This window comes from Colias eurytheme, chromosome 19, assembly GCF_061535395.1.
Source record: "Colias eurytheme isolate Ceu_HAF_F1 chromosome 19, ilColEury1 Martin Lab GWU primary, whole genome shotgun sequence".
Classification (NCBI taxonomy): Eukaryota; Metazoa; Arthropoda; class Insecta; order Lepidoptera; family Pieridae; genus Colias; species Colias eurytheme.
Genome location: NC_142998.1, coordinates 4,691,968 through 4,713,606, shown reverse-complemented (window position 1 = coordinate 4,713,606; position 21,639 = coordinate 4,691,968). Strand labels below are relative to the sequence as shown.

General features: G+C 34.6%; 3 protein-coding genes across 11 annotated transcripts in view; 2 read left to right on the top strand and 1 right to left on the bottom strand.

Annotated features, from left to right (window-relative positions):
* The window catches only part of ATP8B (ATPase phospholipid transporting 8B), a 52,291-nt gene extending 38,631 nt beyond the window's left edge, over positions 1–13,660 (top strand). For 4 of the 6 annotated variants that reach the window (XM_090113239.1, XM_090113236.1, XM_090113237.1 and 1 more), the window contains 16 exons: positions 146–254; positions 747–886; positions 2,948–3,127; positions 3,281–3,391; positions 3,557–3,733; positions 4,268–4,439; positions 4,736–4,840; positions 5,138–5,290; positions 6,028–6,157; positions 9,304–9,435; positions 9,682–9,833; positions 10,126–10,349; positions 10,718–10,943; positions 11,671–11,774; positions 11,952–12,125; positions 12,363–13,660. In XM_090113239.1, the coding sequence (XP_089969365.1) occupies positions 146–254; positions 747–886; positions 2,948–3,127; positions 3,281–3,391; positions 3,557–3,733; positions 4,268–4,439; positions 4,736–4,840; positions 5,138–5,290; positions 6,028–6,157; positions 9,304–9,435; positions 9,682–9,833; positions 10,126–10,349; positions 10,718–10,943; positions 11,671–11,774; positions 11,952–12,125; positions 12,363–12,767 (2,694 nt within the window). In that variant the 3' untranslated portion in view covers positions 12,768–13,660. Of the gene's footprint in view, positions 1–145; positions 255–746; positions 891–1,823; positions 1,955–2,947; positions 3,128–3,280; positions 3,392–3,556; positions 3,734–4,267; positions 4,440–4,735; positions 4,841–5,137; positions 5,291–6,027; positions 6,158–9,303; positions 9,436–9,681; positions 9,834–10,125; positions 10,350–10,717; positions 10,944–11,670; positions 11,775–11,951; positions 12,126–12,362 lie in introns of all 6 variants that reach the window. The other 2 variants (XM_090113240.1, XM_090113235.1) reach the window with 2 other exon arrangements.
* A 3,093-nt stretch (positions 13,661–16,753) lies between these two features.
* On the top strand, positions 16,754–18,539 carry LOC149900128 (uncharacterized). Its single transcript, XM_090113208.1, has 2 exons — positions 16,754–17,916; positions 17,995–18,539. Exons 1-2 carry the CDS (start codon positions 16,853–16,855, stop codon positions 18,518–18,520), a joined length of 1,590 nt encoding a protein of 529 aa, XP_089969334.1. The 5' UTR covers positions 16,754–16,852; the 3' UTR covers positions 18,521–18,539.
* A 1,903-nt stretch (positions 18,540–20,442) lies between these two features.
* LOC149900127 (unconventional myosin-IXa-like) overlaps positions 20,443–21,639 on the bottom strand; it is a 30,727-nt gene continuing 29,530 nt past the window's right edge. For all 4 annotated transcript variants that reach the window (XM_090113204.1, XM_090113206.1, XM_090113205.1 and 1 more), the window contains one exon: positions 20,443–21,481. In XM_090113204.1, coding sequence (XP_089969330.1) covers positions 21,334–21,481 — 148 coding nt within the window. In that variant the 3' untranslated portion in view covers positions 20,443–21,333. The remainder of the gene's footprint in view (positions 21,482–21,639) is intronic.

Below are 21,639 nucleotides of genomic sequence, written 5' to 3'. Positions count from 1 at the left end.
TTGAAAGTGAGGTAATTCTTAAAATGTAATAATTATTTTTCTTCAGTTGCTTGTAGAATACTTTGTTAACTGTACGCGGTAACCTATTTACGCTTCTTCTAGGATATCTCTATAAAATGTATCGATCTCTTGTTTGTCCTTGCAGGTAATAAGATTTGCACAGAGTTTTCTAATAAACTGGGATGAAAAGATGTATTATGAGAAGACTGGGACGGCCGCCAAGGCGCGCACCACGACACTCAACGAGGAACTAGGTAAATAATCTAATAAAATAGTGACAGATATATGATTGTGCCTCATTTTCCAGATCGCTACTATCGTATATCACCAAATGTAAAAATAGAAACCTATCTTCAATAACTTCTTTTATTCTTATAATTAAACGCACTCGTCTAGAACGTGGGCGTAGTTAAGAGTGCTCATCAAACGTGAATGTTTTTAGTACGTACAGTCTACACTTAGAACATAATCGTAAACCTTTTGTAAAAATTAACGTTTATGTCATACAATGTGGAAGCGGACGCTAATCTATTAAAGTTAATTTCGTAATTAAATTACATTCGCAGCGAACAATGACATGAACGTTCGCATTGTGTCCCGATGGTAAATAATTAGTAGTTTATTTGCAATTAATGGATTGTAGGACATTATCTCATTAATTTCTATGTTTTTCATAAATGCTTGTTTGTTTACAACGCAGTTTATAAGACGTAGTAGCAATTTTCTTCATATGGATTAAATTTCAGGTCAAATCCAATACATTTTTTCGGACAAGACGGGTACGCTTACACAAAACATAATGACGTTCAACAAATGTTCGATAGCCGGAGTATGCTATGGAGACGTCGTCGACGAACATACGGGAGAAACCATCGAACTCACAGACGTATGTATTTATTTAATGTATTAAAACATTACCCTTTTAAAGATTTCTTTTAAGTAGATAGTCACGAGACAATTCCTTAGAGGTCACTGCATTTACGCATGTAGACTACTGAATCAAATTGAGCACCATAGTTTTGTTTACGAGCAAATTATACGATGGCACGATTTAGATATTATTCTTGATTTGCATGTTTTGAGATTCCATTAGTTATGGTTTGAATTTGAAAAGTTACAGAGTGATTTTGAAATTGTTTTGTGTTTGTTGACGCTTAGGACACGTTTTTGTTTTCGATACATTTCATAAAGTGTGTGTGTGTTCCTATGCCACTGTTTATTTGAATAAATATTTGGTTTGTAACGTTTGTACATGCAGCGATTCATGCACTCCATACACCGTTAGAGTTTAATTGGGAGAGCGTTGGCAACGTCGGTGCCGTAAACCGTTCACTAGACATTGTGTGCGACCCATTTGTTTGTTGATCGTTTTGAATTATAGCATGAAATACGCATCTGTGATATCACAAATATATCATACAGACAGCACATAAACACACTTCAACATTCATATACTTTGTTTTGCCTTTTTGGATTACAATGCACCACATACAACTCGAATTTATAATTTTACTTTATGTAATACTTACTACGATTAAGAACGAAGCTATATGATATTCAATTGTATTGTATTTCGGCAATGTACTACTACTACTACATAGTTTATAATATGTGTATGTGTGAAAGAGATGGGTAGACATCCAGAAACCTACTTAGTCGTAACAGCCGATATGTCATAACATTGCAACAAGCGGCGGCTTCGACGTGTTTCCCAAATCATTGAAGTCGTATAGCGAACGTCAGTGGTGATAAGGAGAGCAGCGCTAAATCGGAGTGTCCCGTAATGTGTGCGTGTATGGTTTAGCGGCGCGGCGGGTCTGCAGGGGCGGCGGGGCCGGCGGCGGGCCCCGCGGCGGGCCCCGCGGCGGGCACGCGCGCGCGCCTGCTGGAGCTGGAGCACGAGGCGGGCCGCAGCACGCCCGCCGCCGGCACGCCCGCGCACCGACACGCGCACGTACGCACGCTTACTTGTACCGCACCAACCCCCCACGAACTGTTGCGTGTTGCTCTCGACTTAACTATACGAAGTTTAATATGTAAACTTTGACAGTGTGAATATGTAGTTGAAACTGTTTGTAATACATTTATAGGAATTTTGAAACTTTAAAAATATGTTACATGAAGATAAGTGTGTAAGTCGGGAGCAATGTATATTAAAATATTTCTTCCTTCCACGGAAAACGGGTTAACTAGTATGTAAAAGGAAATAAATAATACTAAGCTTGCGATTTCTATGCTGTTCCCCTAATGACTAATAACAATAAAATTTCCGACATCCTCCTATTATTAATTATAATACTAGTACACGTAAGACACGATTATCTTGTTCTTTTTAATGGAATGTTTACACGATAACATATTATATACGATTCTTAATACACATCATACCGTTTTAAATAATATATTCGATACATTTACTCTGTGTAATGGTGCTTTTTGTTTCCTACACATAATGCTTTGTATGTTTTGTATTGTTTGGTGTGTGCATGCAACGCTTTCTGGGTCACTAATTTTTGCCTGTAGAAATAAAAAGGATCGACTTTGTATGGCAGTTACCTTTTTTAAATTAGGAATAAGGAATTTGCTGGTCTCATGGTACTAGGCTTTGTGATGAATTTCTGCACAACGTGTAATGTACTTTAAAACTATTATTATTTATTAAGTTTTGCATAATTTATCATTAGCATCCAAGTAGATCCATTTGCGTCGATTATTTTATTGCTTATTGTCTGCAAAGGTACATTAGACTTGTGTGCTGTAATTTCCCACTTCAATCCTTAATTTATGTTTCGCGTATTAAAAAAGAAAAAAATCAAATTTATCTTACAGTAATTTTTCATCAATATTTTCTATTGGCTGATACTTTCAATGTCGTATGTGAAACATAAAATTTGGTTAATCAATACTTTCCATTTAGCTTTTTGTAATATAATTCCTCTTTCCATAGAGCACAGAACCTCTGGATTTTTCTGACAATCCCGAGTACGAGCCGGAATTCAAATTCTTCGATTCGAAGCTATTGAAAGCAGTGAAACAAGGGGATTCGAATGTCTATGATTTTTTTCGTCTCCTTGCGCTATGTCATACTGTGATGCCGGAACAAAAGAATGGACGTCTCGAATATCAAGTAAGGGCTTAATAATTACATTCAAATAGTTTTTATAAATATAATTATCCTCTATAAATGTAAAATGTGTGAAAGTACGTGCATGTTATTAAGAAGTAATCGAGCATAGAGAATGTCTTAAACATTAATACAATATTTTTTATGTTTTTCCAGGCCCAATCGCCAGACGAAGCGGCGCTAGTGTCAGCCGCGAGGAATTTCGGTTTTGTGTTCAGAGAGCGGTCGCCTAATACTATTACTATAGAAGTTATGGGTAAAACAGAGGTGAGTCATTTTTTCTATACATTTTGCAAATAAAAAGATTTTTTTTTATCTTTATTGTCCAAAGTTTTCATATAAATATGAATTTATGCCTAAAAGGGCCACTTTAGTTGATGTAGTATTTTTTGTAATCTTTCATAATATAATAAGATTTGATTTTGTTTGCAGGTGTACGAGTTGTTGTGTATATTAGATTTTAATAATGTAAGGAAGAGAATGTCAGTGATATTGAAGAAGGATGGTGAAATTAGGTTATATACTAAAGGTGCTGATAATGTTATCTACGACAGGTTAAAAAGTAATTGTCAAGATGAAGTTAAATCTAAAACACAGGAGCATTTAAATGTAAGTATTGTTTATTAATTTTATTTTATTTATGGTTTTTCATACATATTTTATAACAATACTTACAACTTATTTTATACATTAGTTAACAATTTATATAAAAATAATATCTAAATTGGTACATGATTGATCCTCCTTGGTTTAGCTGTAACATGTGTGCCAGAATGACAATATAAGCTATACAAAATACATTCTTTCGCCCGTGCTATCTTCGGCGGGTGTAACCACGCGTTACAGAATATCGTGCTTTTGTACTCAAAAACTAACGTGTGTGCCAAGCATATGTGTCAGAAGTGAAACTTTTTTGGCAAGATTCAAATATACCAAAAACGCCACCTTATTCCATAACGTGACGGTATTGCCACGATTCTACCTTGAAAATTTACTCTTAACGCGCCTGAAGAAGTCACTAAGAAATGATCCACTATAACAAGAGCTCCATTCGCATTAAAAAAAATGTTCCACTATAACAAGAGCTCTACTCGCTTTCAAAAACATCGTTCCACTATAACAAGAGCTCCACTCGTATTGCAGAAGTTCGCGGGCGAGGGTCTCCGCACGCTGGCGCTGGCGTGGCGGCCGCTGGAGGAGCGCGGCTTCGCGGAGTGGAAGCGCCGCCACCAGGCCGCCGCGCTCGCGCTGCACGACCGCGACGAGCGGCTCGACGCGATCTACGAGGAGATCGAGACCGACCTGCTGCTTATGGGTATGATACACTTGTAAATTCCACCTTATTCCAATGAATTAAAGTCGGATTTACAATGCACTATGAGTTAAATTCTGATTTACAATGTGTAAAAAATTTGTTTCGTTATGAATGTTCGAAAGTCAATATTCAAGATATAAACGCTTCGTTTAATGTAAGACAAAAAACAGTCTAACATCGTACGCGTGAGGATCTTGTGTATTTGTTCAGTTTGATACTGAAAATTACGTATAAATTTATTTATAATATTTTTATTATTTAACATGCTTTTATTTATATTCAATTTTATTTTATAGGCGTAACAGCGATAGAGGACAAGTTACAAGATGGTGTGCCAGAAACGATAGCGAACCTTAGCATGGCTGGAATCAAAATATGGGTGTTAACTGGAGATAAACAAGGTCAGTAATATACTAATCAGTATACTGTGGAAGTATCTAATTGATGATTTCATCATCTAAAAAATATGTATTTTAATGACATAATCTAATCTGTATCTGTATGTCAGGATAGCAGTTATTGCCATTATGGACCAAACGAAAAAAAGGGTCAATATTTTTGCACACCCCGAAAATGGGCAGAATGTATTAGCGCCTTAACATTGTAATAACACCTTTTTTGTAACTACATTCTTGTAAATAAATGAAATTTGAATTTGAATAATTTTTTTAACTTAAATTCAATATTATATTGAACAGAGACAGCCATAAACATTGGCTACTCGTGCCAGCTGCTCACGGACGACATGGCGGAGGTGTTCGTGATAGACGGCGCGTCGCACGACGACGTCGACCGACAGCTCGCCAAGTGCAGGGATTCGATACGCGTCGTCAACACTTTCCTGCCGCATGGTATGTGTGTTTCAGTTTTTTCAGGAGTGAAGTTACTAATTAGGGTATATTTGAATATTTGAGAAGTTAATGGCTAATAAATTGTTGCTGTTAAAGTTCCAATGATATTTTAGACATGCCTTAGAAAAAAGGCTGCATCCAGCTTAAACTTTATAGCTCTCATCAATACATGAAACATATGAAATACAAGCGAAACCCTAGCACGTAAGAGATAACTCTTGCGTGCTAGGGTTTCGCTTGTATTGTTTCTTGGGAGTGAGCGCACGACGTGTTATTTGTATTGTTTATATCGTTATTTTGAATATGACATGAAATTTAATTATTATTTGATAATTGTATGATTATGATGATACAATTGATTATGAGAATAAATAATTAAGTTCATCGATTGAGTTACTTTTAAATTGTAATTTTACATATAAATTATGAGAGCTTTCATATTATCTACAACGCACCCATTTTACAATTCAAGTCTACACTTAAACTAGAGTAGCATTTATTTTTGAACATACTGTATAGTAAAATTGCATAAGTGTGAGTACTGTGAAGATGCCAGCTTTCCTTAATCGGCCTGTAGCATTATATACCCTAAGGCTATAACTTATAAAATATATTGTAAAAATTTCTATGAATATATTATATATGTCTATACATATACGCCTATGCGTATCTAATGAATAAATCGTGTTTAAAACCCGTTTAAATCTTTAATATACACCATTACATGTGCATTACAGGCAGCACGGAGGCAAAGAGCCGTGCGGCGAACGGCGCGGGCGCGCGCGCGTCGCCGGGCCGCGCCGCCAACGTGAAGCTGAACGCGCCCGCCGTGTCCGTCGTCACATTTAGGTGGGGGCTCGCGCAAAGGTACACCACACACGCGCCGCCGAGACGCTTCGCCTTCGCCTTCGCCTTCGCTTCTGTGTTCTTGTTACTGGACAAAAAACTATGTCAAAAAGAAAAAAAGTTTTTGTAGTTGCAAACAGAGAATGGATAGGTTGTCCTGTTGTTGGGCACGGTTCTATATCTTTTAAAATGGTAAAACAAGAGTGGAGAAAAAAGGGGGTTAAAAAATAGATAGGTTGTCATATTGTTGGGCAGTGTTCGTGTTTTAATGGGAACTAGAGTATCAACAGAAGTATTATGATAGAGCAGTCGAGACAAATTACAATAATTGCTCTTCAACCACTTCAACGAGCTGGCAGTACCGTACTTCTCTTATTTATTATGAGAAATAAATATTGTTGAAAGCAAAGCCTTAAAGAATCTCTTTATGATAAAAAAAAACAGTTGAGATATTTTATAGTATAATAAAAATACAGTAACAGGATGAGATAAAACCTAACGAATAACAATTAACAATGCAATTGTAAAGCAATTCTTACCAGTCTATATTTCTTTTCTGTCTTCAATAACTGAAATGGCGACTATCGATCCGTGCACTCTACTTCCTGCGCACATACACAAATAAAAACAACATTTAATACTTAATAAACTTCATCATCATTGTTCTTTAAATCAATTAACATACTGAAAAAGTTATGTTTTAATTTAAGGCCAAAGTTGTTGTGTCAGCTTTAGCCAAAATTGTTGTGTGTTTTATGGCTTAAAGTTGAGTCCCAAGGAGGAAGGAATATGCATGTGAATTGAAATTGTCGGAGAGTGTAGTGTATCAATTCCGAATTTTATTTTTGTTATGGATAAGCACATACAATTTTAAAAATTATAGGGTCAACCGGGGCAAATGCAACTATGGGGCAACTAGTTATCATAACTAATTCATTAGAGTTGTTGTAATATATCGCCAACTATGATTCAATAGCTCAACGACTAATAAATCTTACAAGTAATAGATGGTGCCACTACGATGAAAACTATTTGATTGATAGGCCATTGTGTAAAACCGCTATTTTGAAGTTGGTGTGCGTAAAAACAGGTGTCGAGTTTTACAGACAAAAAAATTGTTTAGGAGTGATTTTTTGCAGGTGTTTTTGATTGGACACGATTATCACAAGCCGTTAAGCATATTTCATTTATATTTTTAATGCGTTAGTTGACTCTATTTTGTGTTATTGATGCAGTTACAATTGCCTCATGAAAATTTCACTGTGGGGTTATTGCAACTGTGAGGTTAGTTACAATAGCCCCTTATATTTTTGTATGAAACTGAAAACACTAGTGATGTGACAGTGTCGATATTTTTATTATGTATCCTTCTTGGTAGTCAAAATATACTTTCTTTATGATTAATTAAAGAAGAACCATCGATTATTTCTTCGATATTATACCCAGAGACGGGTTCATAAGTAAAATTAAAATTAGATAAAGCGTGGTTAAAGACTATAAGTAACTAAAAACGATAGGTAGGATAGTTCTGTGATTGTTCAAGTAATTTTTAGTTAACGGTTGATTAACTAATAAACGTATTTTGTTTGGTTTACGTTTTTAACAATATTTAACACAAAGAATATTATTTGTTCTGACCAAAAACTAAAATTGACTTAGTAGGTTAGTAGACACTGTAATTTTTTTTTTGTTGCGATTTAAAGTGGTAAATCAAAGTAGGTACATGAGATTTTCCTCTAAATAATGCGGCGCCATCTACGATCGCAACGTTATTGTATAGATAACGTTATTGTATATATATACAGGGTGTCCCACTGTTGGTATACTAAGCTCAAAGGAGGTTATAGTTTTGCATACGCTGAGTACATAAAAAATACTTATAAAATTCCAGACGCATTTTTTTTTCAAATAGATGAATTCTTAAAACTCTATGTGTACACCCCTAACAAGCTACCCGCCCAACTTTAATACCAGCATGTGACCTATCGTTTAAGATTATGTTTGTATAGACAAAATGCTCACATTATCGAAGCGGTATATGCCGGCTACGGGAAGTTAGAGAAGAAAACATGGATTTTCAGGAAAAATTTAGCAAAACAATTTTGATGTTATTTTTTTGTTTAAGTATTTTTTACGTAATCAGTGTAGGCAAAACTACAAGTCCCTTCGCGCTTAGTATACCAATAGTGGGACACCCTGTATATAGAATAATAAAAATATATCGATGAATAAGTTTTTTGCATTCCCCACACTAATTCTCTAACAAATAGTTGCATTTGCCCCACATTTAGAAAAATAAGATTTTTCCTGAAAACTCGTCCTTGCTACACGGTAATCCAGTTCAAAATCCTATGAATAACATGAAATCTCATAAATATATTCTATATTAGTTGTTTTATATGAAATAGAAGAAGAGCTATGGCAGTTAGTTGCATTTACCCCCGACTAGGGGTTAATGTAACTTTTTCTACCAATTTTAGGAAATATTCTCACTACCAGTTATTTATAAGACTACTGTATTGCTTGATTGGTTTAAAATAATCTTGAATAAATACAAAAAACAATAAATGGGTCAAATAAATGACCAAATATAAAAGGAGATAACTGCAACCGATCAAACTTGAGACTTGTTATTTTTTAGTTGCATTTGCCCCGGTTGACTATACATTTATACAAATTTCATACTATTATAATACATGCATATTCCTTATAATAAATGTCTTAAGGGTAAAATGTATTGTGTTTTATAAATTATTCGACATGAAACAAATCGAATGCTTTTGAGGTATGCCTTGTTATGTTCCATTAAATATATGTATTATATAAAAAGTGATAATAAATATCTATATGAAGTAGTAAATGTCTATGTTGATAATAAATATCTATGTAAAGTAGTAATAACTATATAGTGGACCAACAACTGTAAGACGATACTTAGTTGAGAAACAATGTGCAAACCGTCACTTTGACCGCTATGATAACTTGCCCACTCCAATTTCTATATGAAATTCACCTCTCTGTATGACTAGAAAAAGTTTACGAGAAAAAATGTACTCAATTTAGATTTGGTAAAGTGGTCATATATTTTTTATTGACTGGATATATCTGTTGTTTAGTTGTACATACTTATATTTTTTTATTTTTTCAACGGTGACGTCATATTACAGCAACGAGTACGCACACGGTGGCGCGGGCAGTGCGGACACACACGAGCACAACAATGATGATTCTAACGGTTTTGCGATCGTTGTCAATGGACACTCGCTTGTACACTGCTTACACCCAAAGCTGGAGGAAAAGTGAGTTGATTTATTTAAAAAAATAATATGAGTACCTTTATGAATATTTTTTTATTATATTTATTCAGCATTTTTATTAAAGTTGAATTATTTTTTGTCATATCGCTAATTTTTACCAAAAACGTGGACATAGTTTTAATATAATCAGTAAATTATTCTCAAATCACAGCTTCCACGAGAGCATCGAATAAATACTGATTCAGGTAGTAATAATTTACCAAATATATTTTTTTTATGATTACCTAGGTTTCTAGACGTTGTATTACAATGTCGATCGGTGATCTGCTGCCGGGTGACGCCTTTACAGAAGGCCATGGTGGTGGAACTTATCAAGAAGAGCCGCAGAGCTGTCACACTCGCGATTGGAGACGGAGCTAATGACGTCTCTATGATTAAAGGTACATATATAAAATTTACCTTTTAATTATACGAAGTTAAGAAGTTTGAATCAATTTGTTTGAACAAAAGCTATGCTTGAGGATTCTTTTAACTTCAATGAAGATTTTGAATTTATCATTTGAATTTTAAAACTAAATAAGGTTAAAGTTATAAACTTTTTAAACTTATTGGACACATCGTTAAATTTTTATAGAAACAAATTAAACATTAAATCATGTGGTTTCCGAAATTATTAAGTATTTTTAATTCACTTGATAGTGGTAACGCTATACATGAAATTTACTTTTGCAGCCGCCCATATCGGTGTCGGTATATCCGGGCAAGAGGGAATGCAAGCGGTACTAGCGTCGGACTACTCGATAGCGCAGTTTCGCTTCTTACAACGACTATTATTGGTGCACGGCCGGTGGTCGTACTACAGGATGTGCAAGTTCTTGAGATACTTCTTCTATAAGAACTTTGCGTTCACCGTGTGCCACTTTTGGTTCGCGTTTTTCTGTGGATTTAGCGCTCAGGTGAGAGTAAATACAATGCTTTATATTTTAACCAATCAAAACCTACATCATTTTATTATAACCTATAAATTTTTGTGGGCGGATTAAAAAAATCAAATACTAGTTTGTTGAAAACGAAAAGGAAAATCATTTGCCATTATGTTGATTCAATTTTACCTTCTTTTACCAAACACGATGAAAGACGATTGTAAAAATTACAAGAATTAACATTTTATAAAGTTTATTCAACTATAGGTTACGATTGCGTATATCTGTGTTTAATAAATTAGCAAAATATATAGCTATTATATATGTATATAAAATATAAATATAATAGTTTGTTTTATTTATAAGTGTGCAACAAATAAATTTCAAATGTGCATTCGCAGACGGTGTTCGACGAGATGTTCATATCGGTATACAACCTGTTCTACACGTCGCTGCCCGTGTTGGCGCTCGGCGTGTTCGAGCAGGACGTGTCCGACGCGACCTCGCTGCAGTTCCCCAAGCTGTATGCGCCGGGACATACAAGCGAACTGTTCAACAAGACGGAGTTCATAAAGTCCACGCTGCACGGCTGTTTTACATCGCTCGTGCTGTTTCTCATTCCTTATGGTGAGTTTGGTGTATGTGCACGCAAATGTACGTACACGCGTACATGTACTTTGTGCTCGCACATTTTCACACTTACAGCACACGTCAAGATTACACACATTCTTACACGAGACTTTGCTGCATTCATAAACAAATAATGTCGTGGCCATATCGTAGATTGGAAACAAAGATAGAAATGATCGATCATTTCATGAAATGGTTGAATGTCTATTGGCCACATCATGATGTGGTTTGAGCATATCAATGACTAGCTGTGCCCCGCGGTTTCATCCGCGTGGCTCAGCTCCTGTTGGTCTTATCGTGATGATATATAGCCTATAGCCTTCTTCGATAAATGAACTATCTAACACCGAAATAGTTCCTGAGATAAGCGCGTTCAAACAAACAAACTCTGCAGCTTTATAATATTAGTAAAGATAAGAAATCGTTTCTCGATATGGGCTATAAACGCGCGGTTTTTTCATGAAATGGTCAAAACGATGTGTGACGATTTAACGATCTGGTCAAACTAAGTTAAGGCTACATCATGAAATGCGACCATTTCATGAAATGATCAAATATTTCATGAAGTGAGCAAATCTACGATATGGCTACGACATATACACGAAAACAAAAATGAAACTGAACTTTGATGGCAGTTTTGTTTTCATCGGGAAAATCATGTTATGTTATAAATTAAAACTTGCGTTTTTATTTTTGTATAATTTACCTTATTTTTTTATTTCAGGTACTTATAAAGATGGATTAGCGCCTGATGGCAAAATCCTATCAGATCACATGTTGTTGGGAAGTGTCGTAGCTACGATATTAATTATAGACAACACGACCCAAGTAAGTATTCTACTTTTATTGTATTTGAGTAAATTTTTTGAGTTTCCTAACATTTTATTTAACACTTTTGATTTTAAAATCGAAACTTCTACAGTATAAGATTTTTCAAATATGCAATGAATCATAAATTAATAATTCAAACTTTCTTAATTACTAATGTTTTACTCTATATTGCAGATAGCGCTAGACACGACGTACTGGACGGCGTTCAACCACATCACGATTTGGGGCTCGCTGGTGTCCTACTTCGTGTTGGACTACTTCTACAACTACGTGATCGGCGGGCCCTATGTCGGCTCGCTCACCGTCGCGCTCACGCAAGCCACTTTCTGGTTCACGGCTGTACTTACTGTACGTATTTGATTATTCTTTTTTTCAGTAGCATATTAGTTTTGATCGAAGTGTATTTGCACACATTCAATATGCAAAATATTTTTAAACATTATTTAGTAATTTCAACTATACTCAATTAATGACGTTGCGTAAATACATCGAGAACACTAAATCATTTTCACTATATTTATATATTGAAAAATATAATTAATAAAATGTGTTAATCTTATTAATTGTATAATATTAACGTATCAGATGATGATCCTGATGGTGCCGGTGGTGTCGTGGCGGCTGGCGTGGTCGCGGCGGCGGCCCACGCTGGCGGAGCGGCTGCGCGCGCGCACGCGCTGGCGCCGCTCGGCCGCCGCGCCCGCGCCGCGCACGCCGTCCGCCCGCCGCGCGCGCCGCTCCGTGCGCTCGGGCTACGCGTTCGCGCACCAGGAGGGCTTCGGCCGCCTCATCACCTCGGGCAAGATCATGCGCCGCATCCCGCACGCCGACGCGGCGCTGTCCGCGCTGGCGTCGCTGCCGGGCAAGTTCCACCCGCGGCCCTGCACGCCGCCGCCGTCCCCGCCCTCGCCCGCGCCGCCCTCCCCCTCCCCGCCCTCGCCGCCCTCGCCGCGCGCGCCCAAGCAGGACCTCGACTCGGTGGACTTATGAGTGCCCCCGAGTGTCAGTATTCGAAGCGATCTCGCGGCGCCGCCGTCCCGGTCGGTGTTCTTTAAAAGACGAAGCGATGTTTGTAAATAGAGCGAGTTACAAACCGTAATTTTTAATAGACGGCATAATGTCGTCGAAACTCATATTGTGATAATGTTAATAGTTAAAGGATTCGTATTATATTATTGCCTATATTAAATTATATTTGTTGATCGAGAGTATATATTGATAGATATTTATTATGGTACGTACTAAGATTACTCTTTTATATCGGAAGATCGTAGCCGTTTCCCATTGTTCCTTTGTGTAGACGACGTAGTTTCGTTAAGCGCGACCCATCGATTAGTTTTTGTTAGATCGTCGACGTCGAATGAAACAGTATGGAAAATTATATTTAAGTGATCGTGAAATTGTTACCAAAATCGACGTATTTTTTGTTTTCTTATGTATTTAGGCCCAGCCTTTCGGTTAAACCTTAGTCATTTTTAGTTTGTTAGTTCACTCCTGAGCTTAATGTTTTGTATGCTTTTTAATTATTGTCGTCTGTGTCTGGATCTTAGTAAAATGTGCATTTAAAATATCGTCAATGTAGTGTGTAGTTAAGGTAGGAACACATGAAGTATGATTGATGTTATTTAAAATATACTAAATTTATTTCTAACAATGACTGCTTTTACTTTAAATGATAATAATTAAAACATGAACAAATCTTGACATATCTGTTATATTTACTGTGTTGTCATACTATAGAAAAGCGATTTGGAGTTGGGTGTCATATTGAAATGTATCATTTTTGTGTGTGCGTTGTGTCATGTGTCATTTTAACTACATACAAGTGCGATCGATATTTGCTTTGGTATCAATCTTTTTTAATAAAAGTTACTCTCTTAAAATTGTTTATTATTATTATCCTGATTCCTGTCTAGTAAATTGAACACTCATATTATATTCCTCTTTTACCTAGAGTTTACCTCTTACTTCTATGGAAGTACATGGAAGTTGTATATTGCAATACTAATAAAGAAAATCCATTTTTATAGCTACTAACTTTCCGCTCGCGACTCTGTATATATTAAGTCGTGGCCATATCGTAGATTTGCTCACTTAATGAAATGATCGATCAAAAACTTCACTTGCCATGACTTTCTACATTATGTAATTGAACGATTTATGGAGTTTTTCACTGCGAGAAATAAAATTTTCGCATGCAGCCACCATTTTCATACATAAACAGCGCTTGCAGCGCCTCTACCAATAATAACTGTAACAAGTTTACGATATGATCAAATAATTTTGACCATTTCATGAAAAAACCGCGCGTTTAGTTGCCCACATCGAGAAACGATTTTTTATCATTAATATGCTCAAACCACATCATGGGCCGGTTGCAGAGCTTCACCGACCATCAGTGCGTACGTCAGCTCATAAGCATGGAAATTTCATAAAAGCGTTCAGAGCTAGACCGACCATAGGGCGTATTCAGAAAGAAATCTTGAAACTTATAAGCGCTTATCGGTGCTTGTCAGCGCTGGTAACCCGCGCAGGAAAATATATGAACATGACAAGCACCGATAAGCGCTTATAAGTTTCAAGCTTTCTTTCTGAATACGCCCTATGACAAGCGTATTTCCATAAATATGACAGACTGACGTACGCACTGATAGTCGGTGAAGCTCTGCAACCGGCCATGATGTGGCCAATAGAAATTCAACCATTTGATTCAACCAATGATCGATCATTTCATGAAGTGAGCAAGTCTACGATATGGCCACGAAATAATATAAGCAGCGAATGAAATACGCATCATAATTATTTATAGAAATGAATGGGAATGAGATATTTCTCTGGGGCAAAAAGTAGCCTGCGTCCTTAGATTACAAAATAAAATACAGATGGAGCATGTCAATCATTCATCGCCCTTGTCAAAGAAAATACGAAATCAAAAACGAATACGTTCCTCCGCTAGTGCTATAGCGATTCTAGTGTCATGCAATACGTCAAAAGGGGTTTGATATTTTAGTGAAAAAATGCTGTCTTGTGATATTAAAACGCTGTAAAACTTGTTCCCGAAAACAAACAAAAAGATAAAACATCGTTTTACAGATTTTCTGTAGATTATTTGGCTTATTTAATTTTGTATACAAATAATAATTTTACAAATACGAAGGAATTCAAAACTTCAACGTATGCTGCCAGTATTTTGAAAATGAATTTGCCATTTTTAGGGGTAAAATGGTTAAAAGATATTCGGGGTAGTGCTGTTGGATTTTTCGATCGTGAATGTGATTATTTGTATAGTGCAATAAAAGTTCATGGTCATTATTAGATTATTTTAAAAAGCATTATACATTTTTTTGTTACTTTTATAAAAAGCGTCGTTTTCGCTTGCGATTTAATTCATGTGAACACATGATGGATATGATGAAAATAAAATGTCCCGCATTCTCGACTAAAAACTACCGCTATTCGCATTCATATGTTTTGAAAAATAAAAACTTTTTTTAATGTAATTTATTTAATAAATTTAATGTAATTTATTTAATAAAAATTGAATAAAATTATTTTGTCCATGTATAACTTTAGTAGATAGGTGCTTTATGTAACAAAATAATTTTTACAATATTATAAAATAATATCAAAAACCCGAATTTATATTAAAATAAAAATTAAAACATGACTGCTAATAATTTATGTAGCCTACGTCACTACCACCACAGCTACCTTCATAATTCAGATGATTGCAATGACACCTCACAAGTCACAACTCAAAATCGATCCAACAGTTTATACTGCAGGGCGTGTCAAAGAAATATTATACATACATACCTACACTCGAAAAACATAACCCTCTTTCTTCCGTAGTCGGGCAAAAATTTGGGAAATTTTTCATTATCTGGTAACATAACACGCACACAGAAGCACCGTGTTCGTACAGTGCAACGGCGAAATGACAGCACACATAGCTTTATGGAAATGACGATAAATCATTCGGTTTAGTTCGGCATCGCTCCATCTGTCTTTTATTTTGTAATCTAAGCCTGCGTCACACTAACGTCCTAACTGTTCCTGTCCTAATTATTATTATTAATTATATCATATCATGAAACCTGTGAGACTGAGAGAGAAAGACCACAAAAATAAACACACTTGCATTTATAACATTAGTAGCAGATATATCTACGAACGAGTTTGTGCTCCGCTCCTCTTAGTCTTAGCGTGATGATAGCCTATAGCCTTCCTCGATAATTGGGCTATCTAATATCGAAAGAATTTTTCAAATCGGACCAGTAGTTCCCGAAATTAGCGCGTTCAAACAAACACACAAAATCTTCTACTTTATTATATTAGCATAGACTAGCTGTGCCCGCGACTTCGTCCGCGTGGCATAGTTACTGCATAGTAGTTGCTAACACGTACTACCATAATTAAATTATAAGCGTTTATAGATTATTTTACAGTAAAGAAATAAAATAAGTAATAACACAAAAGAACTAATAGTAAAATTTATTACAAAACTGAGCTAAAAAACAGGAACAAAATTTACAGGGTGTGGCTATCCTCTCGCTCCCATATCCTACTTTCACAGACTTTCAACTTTTCCCTTTCACCTCTAGTCTTTAGTAAATGTGTGGTAAATGGCAGAACCGATTTTGATGTAAACCATATCTAATTGTACCTATGTCTTATTATATCTTACTTGTTCTGTGCTGTACTTCATACGTTCGATATCCGGCTCCGATATCGATATCGGACCGGACAATGTGAAAACGCTCATATACTGTTCTGTGCTCATTAGATAAGTGCACACATGACACGATCAAATATATTAAATTCAATTCAATATGTATTTTAATTTATGGCAGTAATATTAATTCTTTTGAATCTTGATCAAAGTCAAAGTTTTTGTCAAAGTCTTGAAACTTGAAACTTGAAAGTCATCTGTCAAGGAAATGTCAATCCAACGTGGTTTGTTATTGTCGGTTATTGTGGTTATTATCAGCTTCTTCACACATTTTTCCATTTTTCATATTTAAATCGATTTCAACTTAGTATTTTATATTTCTGTGCATAATTTCTAATACAAAATGAATGAAAATTATCAAGTCGTACCGTGGTTTAATGCTGAAGAATGGCATGAAGTCTATAAAAATATATTCTCTGATCAAGCAACTTTTGATAGTAAGGAAAAAGCTTTAAAAACTTTATTTATATGGAAATCAAGATGCCCTTCCCTAGCGTCTGCAATAGAATCAACCTTGTCTTTACTCGAGGTTCATCTAAAGGATAGGTCAGATGATTGTGATATGGTCGATAACCAATTATTGCGGCTATCTTACTCATCTGCTATTATGAGATTTGTTAATCATATGTTTGACGCTGACGCTGCCAAAAACAATAGTTTGTATCAAGTAGCTGAAAAACGTGGTGTTCCCGATTGGATTGTAGATTTAAGACATGATACAGCACACAGCAATAATTTACCTGCTCTGGAGTTACTGAGAGATGCAACTTCAATTTGTTTACGATGGTTGAAAAATAATTACTGGGATATACATTCAAAAGGTTTAAGAAACTCTGTCATTACTAATGAAGTTCACATGGATTCAATAACAGAAGATCAATTAAAAGTATTCATAAATTTTTGTATTTCATTAAGTTTTTCATCACATCCTAAATGTAATACAAAAAATCTGGCAAGTATGCCTGTAGATATGCAGCAATCATTAGTAAATGATGCTCAAGAGCTATTCTGTGGAAAAATTGATTTATCTAATTTAAAAAAAGTTTCAGTAAACAATCTTATGAATTACATACAACCATATTCCAGAAACTTTTTTAAGAAAGTTATCAAGGAGGATCTATTTGAAATACTTTTGAATGATGAGTCTTACTTTTTGTCTCAAGATATTTATGATGTAATGAGTAAAGGTAGTAAACGCAGAGGACTTGATAAACAATATGTGAAATGTTTTGAATTTTTATTGAAACTTTTGCACACACATGATATGATTGAAGACTTGATACTGAGACTAATAAAAATAACTGAAACTAAAGAAGACAAAAATAAGTGCCAGCTGGCCGCTAAATGGGTTTCAGCAATATTGAAGGCTTTACAAAGGTCACAGAGCTTTTTGAAAGCAGTTAAAGAGTAAGTTTTTTATGGCATAAGGTATCATGTTTTTTTTATATTTATTTTTAATGTAATATCTTTCTTTTTTCGTTTTAGGAAAGGATTAGAAGATACCCAATCTAAGAAATCAAAGGAATTAATTTCATTATTTCATCACTGGTTTCCAAATGAGAAATCAAGTCCTTTATTGCTGGATCTTTGCAAGCCAGTGCCATCATCTTTAACTGACATTAATTTTATTAGATCAATTATTTCAAATTATAATCCCTTTTTAAATTACTTCATAAATGATCTCTTACAATTGGTGACACCAAAATTACCTCCACTAGCCTTGAAACAAATTTGTAAATTAGCTGAATTGATAGCTTCACCAGAAATGTTTCCAGCACAGTCTACAAAGATTTATACTGTTGATGATTTAAAACTTTGTGACACACCAAGTGAGAATGGGATACTCGTGTGCAACTCGGATGGAAAAGAAATTTTACCAAATGAGGATGAAGCCGAAAATAATCTAATCTGGGGTATTTGGAAGAAAGCTTCAAAAAGTCAGGCCTGGTCGACTTGTCCCATCGGCATCCTGCCTTGGCAACAAACACAAAGTGTAATGGATATTGATTAAATAAAACACTTGAACTTCACAGCAGTTGTTTATTTTTCAATTTTTGTAGTTTGTATATAGTATAATGTTTTGGTTACATTTTTATAATCATTGTATTGACACATAATAGAGACCTAAAAATAAAATGAATATACATAATATTACTATAATACAAGTGCCATTAATGATTATGAGAAGCTAAAACAAACTTTACAGTAAAACTTAGAAATTAAAATTGGTGATATCCTTCCCTTATGATTGGTCCATGTAGAGGAAAAATGTAAATGACATTTAACTACAAATTTGTAAATGGCAGGAATATCAAATTAATATCAGTTCGAAAAGTTTTACAACTAAAATGAAGAATTTGCTACATGCTACTGATAAATACGCTTTAGAATTAATTATTTTGTTAAAATTTGTCAAACAGTTTTTTTTACGTTAGGCACCAACTTGCAACATCAGAATCATTGAAACTGTTACAATGAACGATTACTCTTCTAACAACTAAAATTTAACTACTAGCGTGAACACTACGATAGGATAACTGGCTAAGTAATTCTTAACTAGATCTATTTACAAATTTATCTACACACACTTCTAAAGTGTCGATAAATGTTACACAAAGCCACATTGCACTTAGTATATGACATCCAATTATGAGTATGTTTATTGCATTACTAAGAAGACATTTTGTAGCACTAAAATATTTGTTAAAGCATTTGTATAAAAGCATTTTATCAACATGAGATTAAAATTTGAAAGAAAGTTTATGATGTATAAAAACAATGGAATTATAACAAAAGAGCGCTAAAAGCAATTTCAAAGGCACACAAATTATGGTTATGACACAACCCCAATAAAACCTTATTGAATTCTTTCGTAAAGAAATCAATAATCAGAATTGATATTTCCTGGCTAAGCATTAATTAATATAAGTAGTTTAAAATTATTCAGATATGCAATGTTAAAATGGAACTTCTTAAAATTATATTACAAAATAATACCTGTGAGATTCACTTTTTCATTTACTCAAAATCGAAATTACAAATAATACTTTATAAAAATTATTATATTAATAGCAATAACAAATTGAGCTGTAAATTAACGATACAGGTACCTATTTGATTTCACAGAGTTATTCGTTGTAAGTAAATAGAGTAGTTTTAAACTAATTACAAATGGATACAATATTTGTGACTTAACAATAAATTCAATAGCTTATCAATAGACAGTCTTTTAGATTATGAAAGTGAATAAAATACAAGGTACAGTCGGTAACAACTGATCATCCTGCTGAAGGATATTAGAAAATTTTATTAAACTGTTACAAACACGTTTTATACAGAATAGAGAGTTATTATTTATATCTTCCAAATATGCTGTTACAAAAGGAGTCGCCTTGGCGAAAAGGTTCATATCTAGAATACGATATCCAAGATTTAATATTACAGGTAAAGTATGTTACAGATAACAACAACTTTAGACACAAACACTAAACTTGAACAATCTAATATAAGAGCACTAACATTTAAATCACAATCAGGCCCAATTTACATATTATTTACAAGAGAAAATATATCATAAAATATAATGTCAGTGCAACATATTTCAGTATAGGAAAAATTAATATATAATTCTACAATTTTACGGATACACGCCTACACTTTACGCTAATTCAGATTGTTTATAATTAACAAGCCTACGCGATTAAGCTCATTACACTTCTAAGTACCAAAACATATTGTATGTAATTAAGCAGTTAGGGAATTGTCAATTTTGATAAATTATAAAAAACATCGTTGAATTGGCAAGATATCACATTGCCACGAAAATAACAATTGTTTGGCTTCGGCACCAAATAAAAACAATATAAAAATGATATGTAAATTAATAACTTAATTAAAAATTCGTTAGTTCTTAAACGCAATAAGTCGCTAATCGTTTATTTAAATATAATTCGCATTGTTACCGTATATATCGTGAACAAAAAAAATGCATTTTATTTTCATTGTATCCTGGGATTAGGTTTAAAATATTCCAACCCTCTTCATACTGTGTATTCGTTTTACATCATACATCACAAAAATTAGACGCGAAACCTGATGGTAAACTTTCAACGACCCATAATTATTTTCAACAATTACTATTAGAATCTAAGTCGTAAATGTCTTGACCGCTGTATAATGTGATGATTATAGGACAAATTGAAGAAGGTCCCAAGGCACCACTATTTTTGAATATTTTACTACATGTAGTTTTAGATTTTTATACTTTCTTCGTCTACTCACTAAAAACTACTTTACTGGGTATGATTTTAACCAAATTGTCTTTAATTTTTCTTAGAATGGAACTTTTAGATAAAACTTAAGATTTGGCAAATAGTATATTAAACTACGACAGGATCTTTTCAGGCCATAATCCATTTCTGTTGAAAATATTTTAGCGTAGTTTATTCTTAGAATTATGTCATCATTATCTGCACAATACTTATCGTGTTTTAAAATAATATTTAGCACGTAAGAATGTTATTCAATACTAAGTTCCTAATGACATGTCTGTACCCTTGCTTTACGCGTAAAAATATAATTCCCAGTCGGTAAAGTAATTAAAATTTACTATAGTCTTTCGAACCAGTAACAAAAAATCCCTAAAACACCAAATCAGGCTAACAAAAACTTCTGAAACCAATACAATAATGTTACACCTTGAGGGTTTAGACTTTAGACCATATAGGTTGAGTTTTAGACTGAGACTGTCGGGTTATAGGCCCTAATCTCTTGGTTTTAACTCATAGACCGAAACTATCGGGTCATAGACCCTATTTTTTATATTTAGACCATAATAGGATCATCGGAGGACAGCTGTCGGTGCAGTAAGCGTTGGGAGCGCAGTGAGGACGCGCCCGTGCTGAGGTCGTCCGTACTGCCGAATTCACCGTCGTGGTCTGTAGTGGACAGCAGGTCGTCGTCTGATGTTGTTCTGGGGAATTATATATTTATTAGATGTCGAAATAAAGCATAAATATAATTTTTCGGTTAATATGGTCAATATTCATTTTCCAAATCGTAGAATTGACAGAATTTATTTTAGTATGCGCGATGGTCAATCATGATGAATACAAACTGAATAGATTTTGA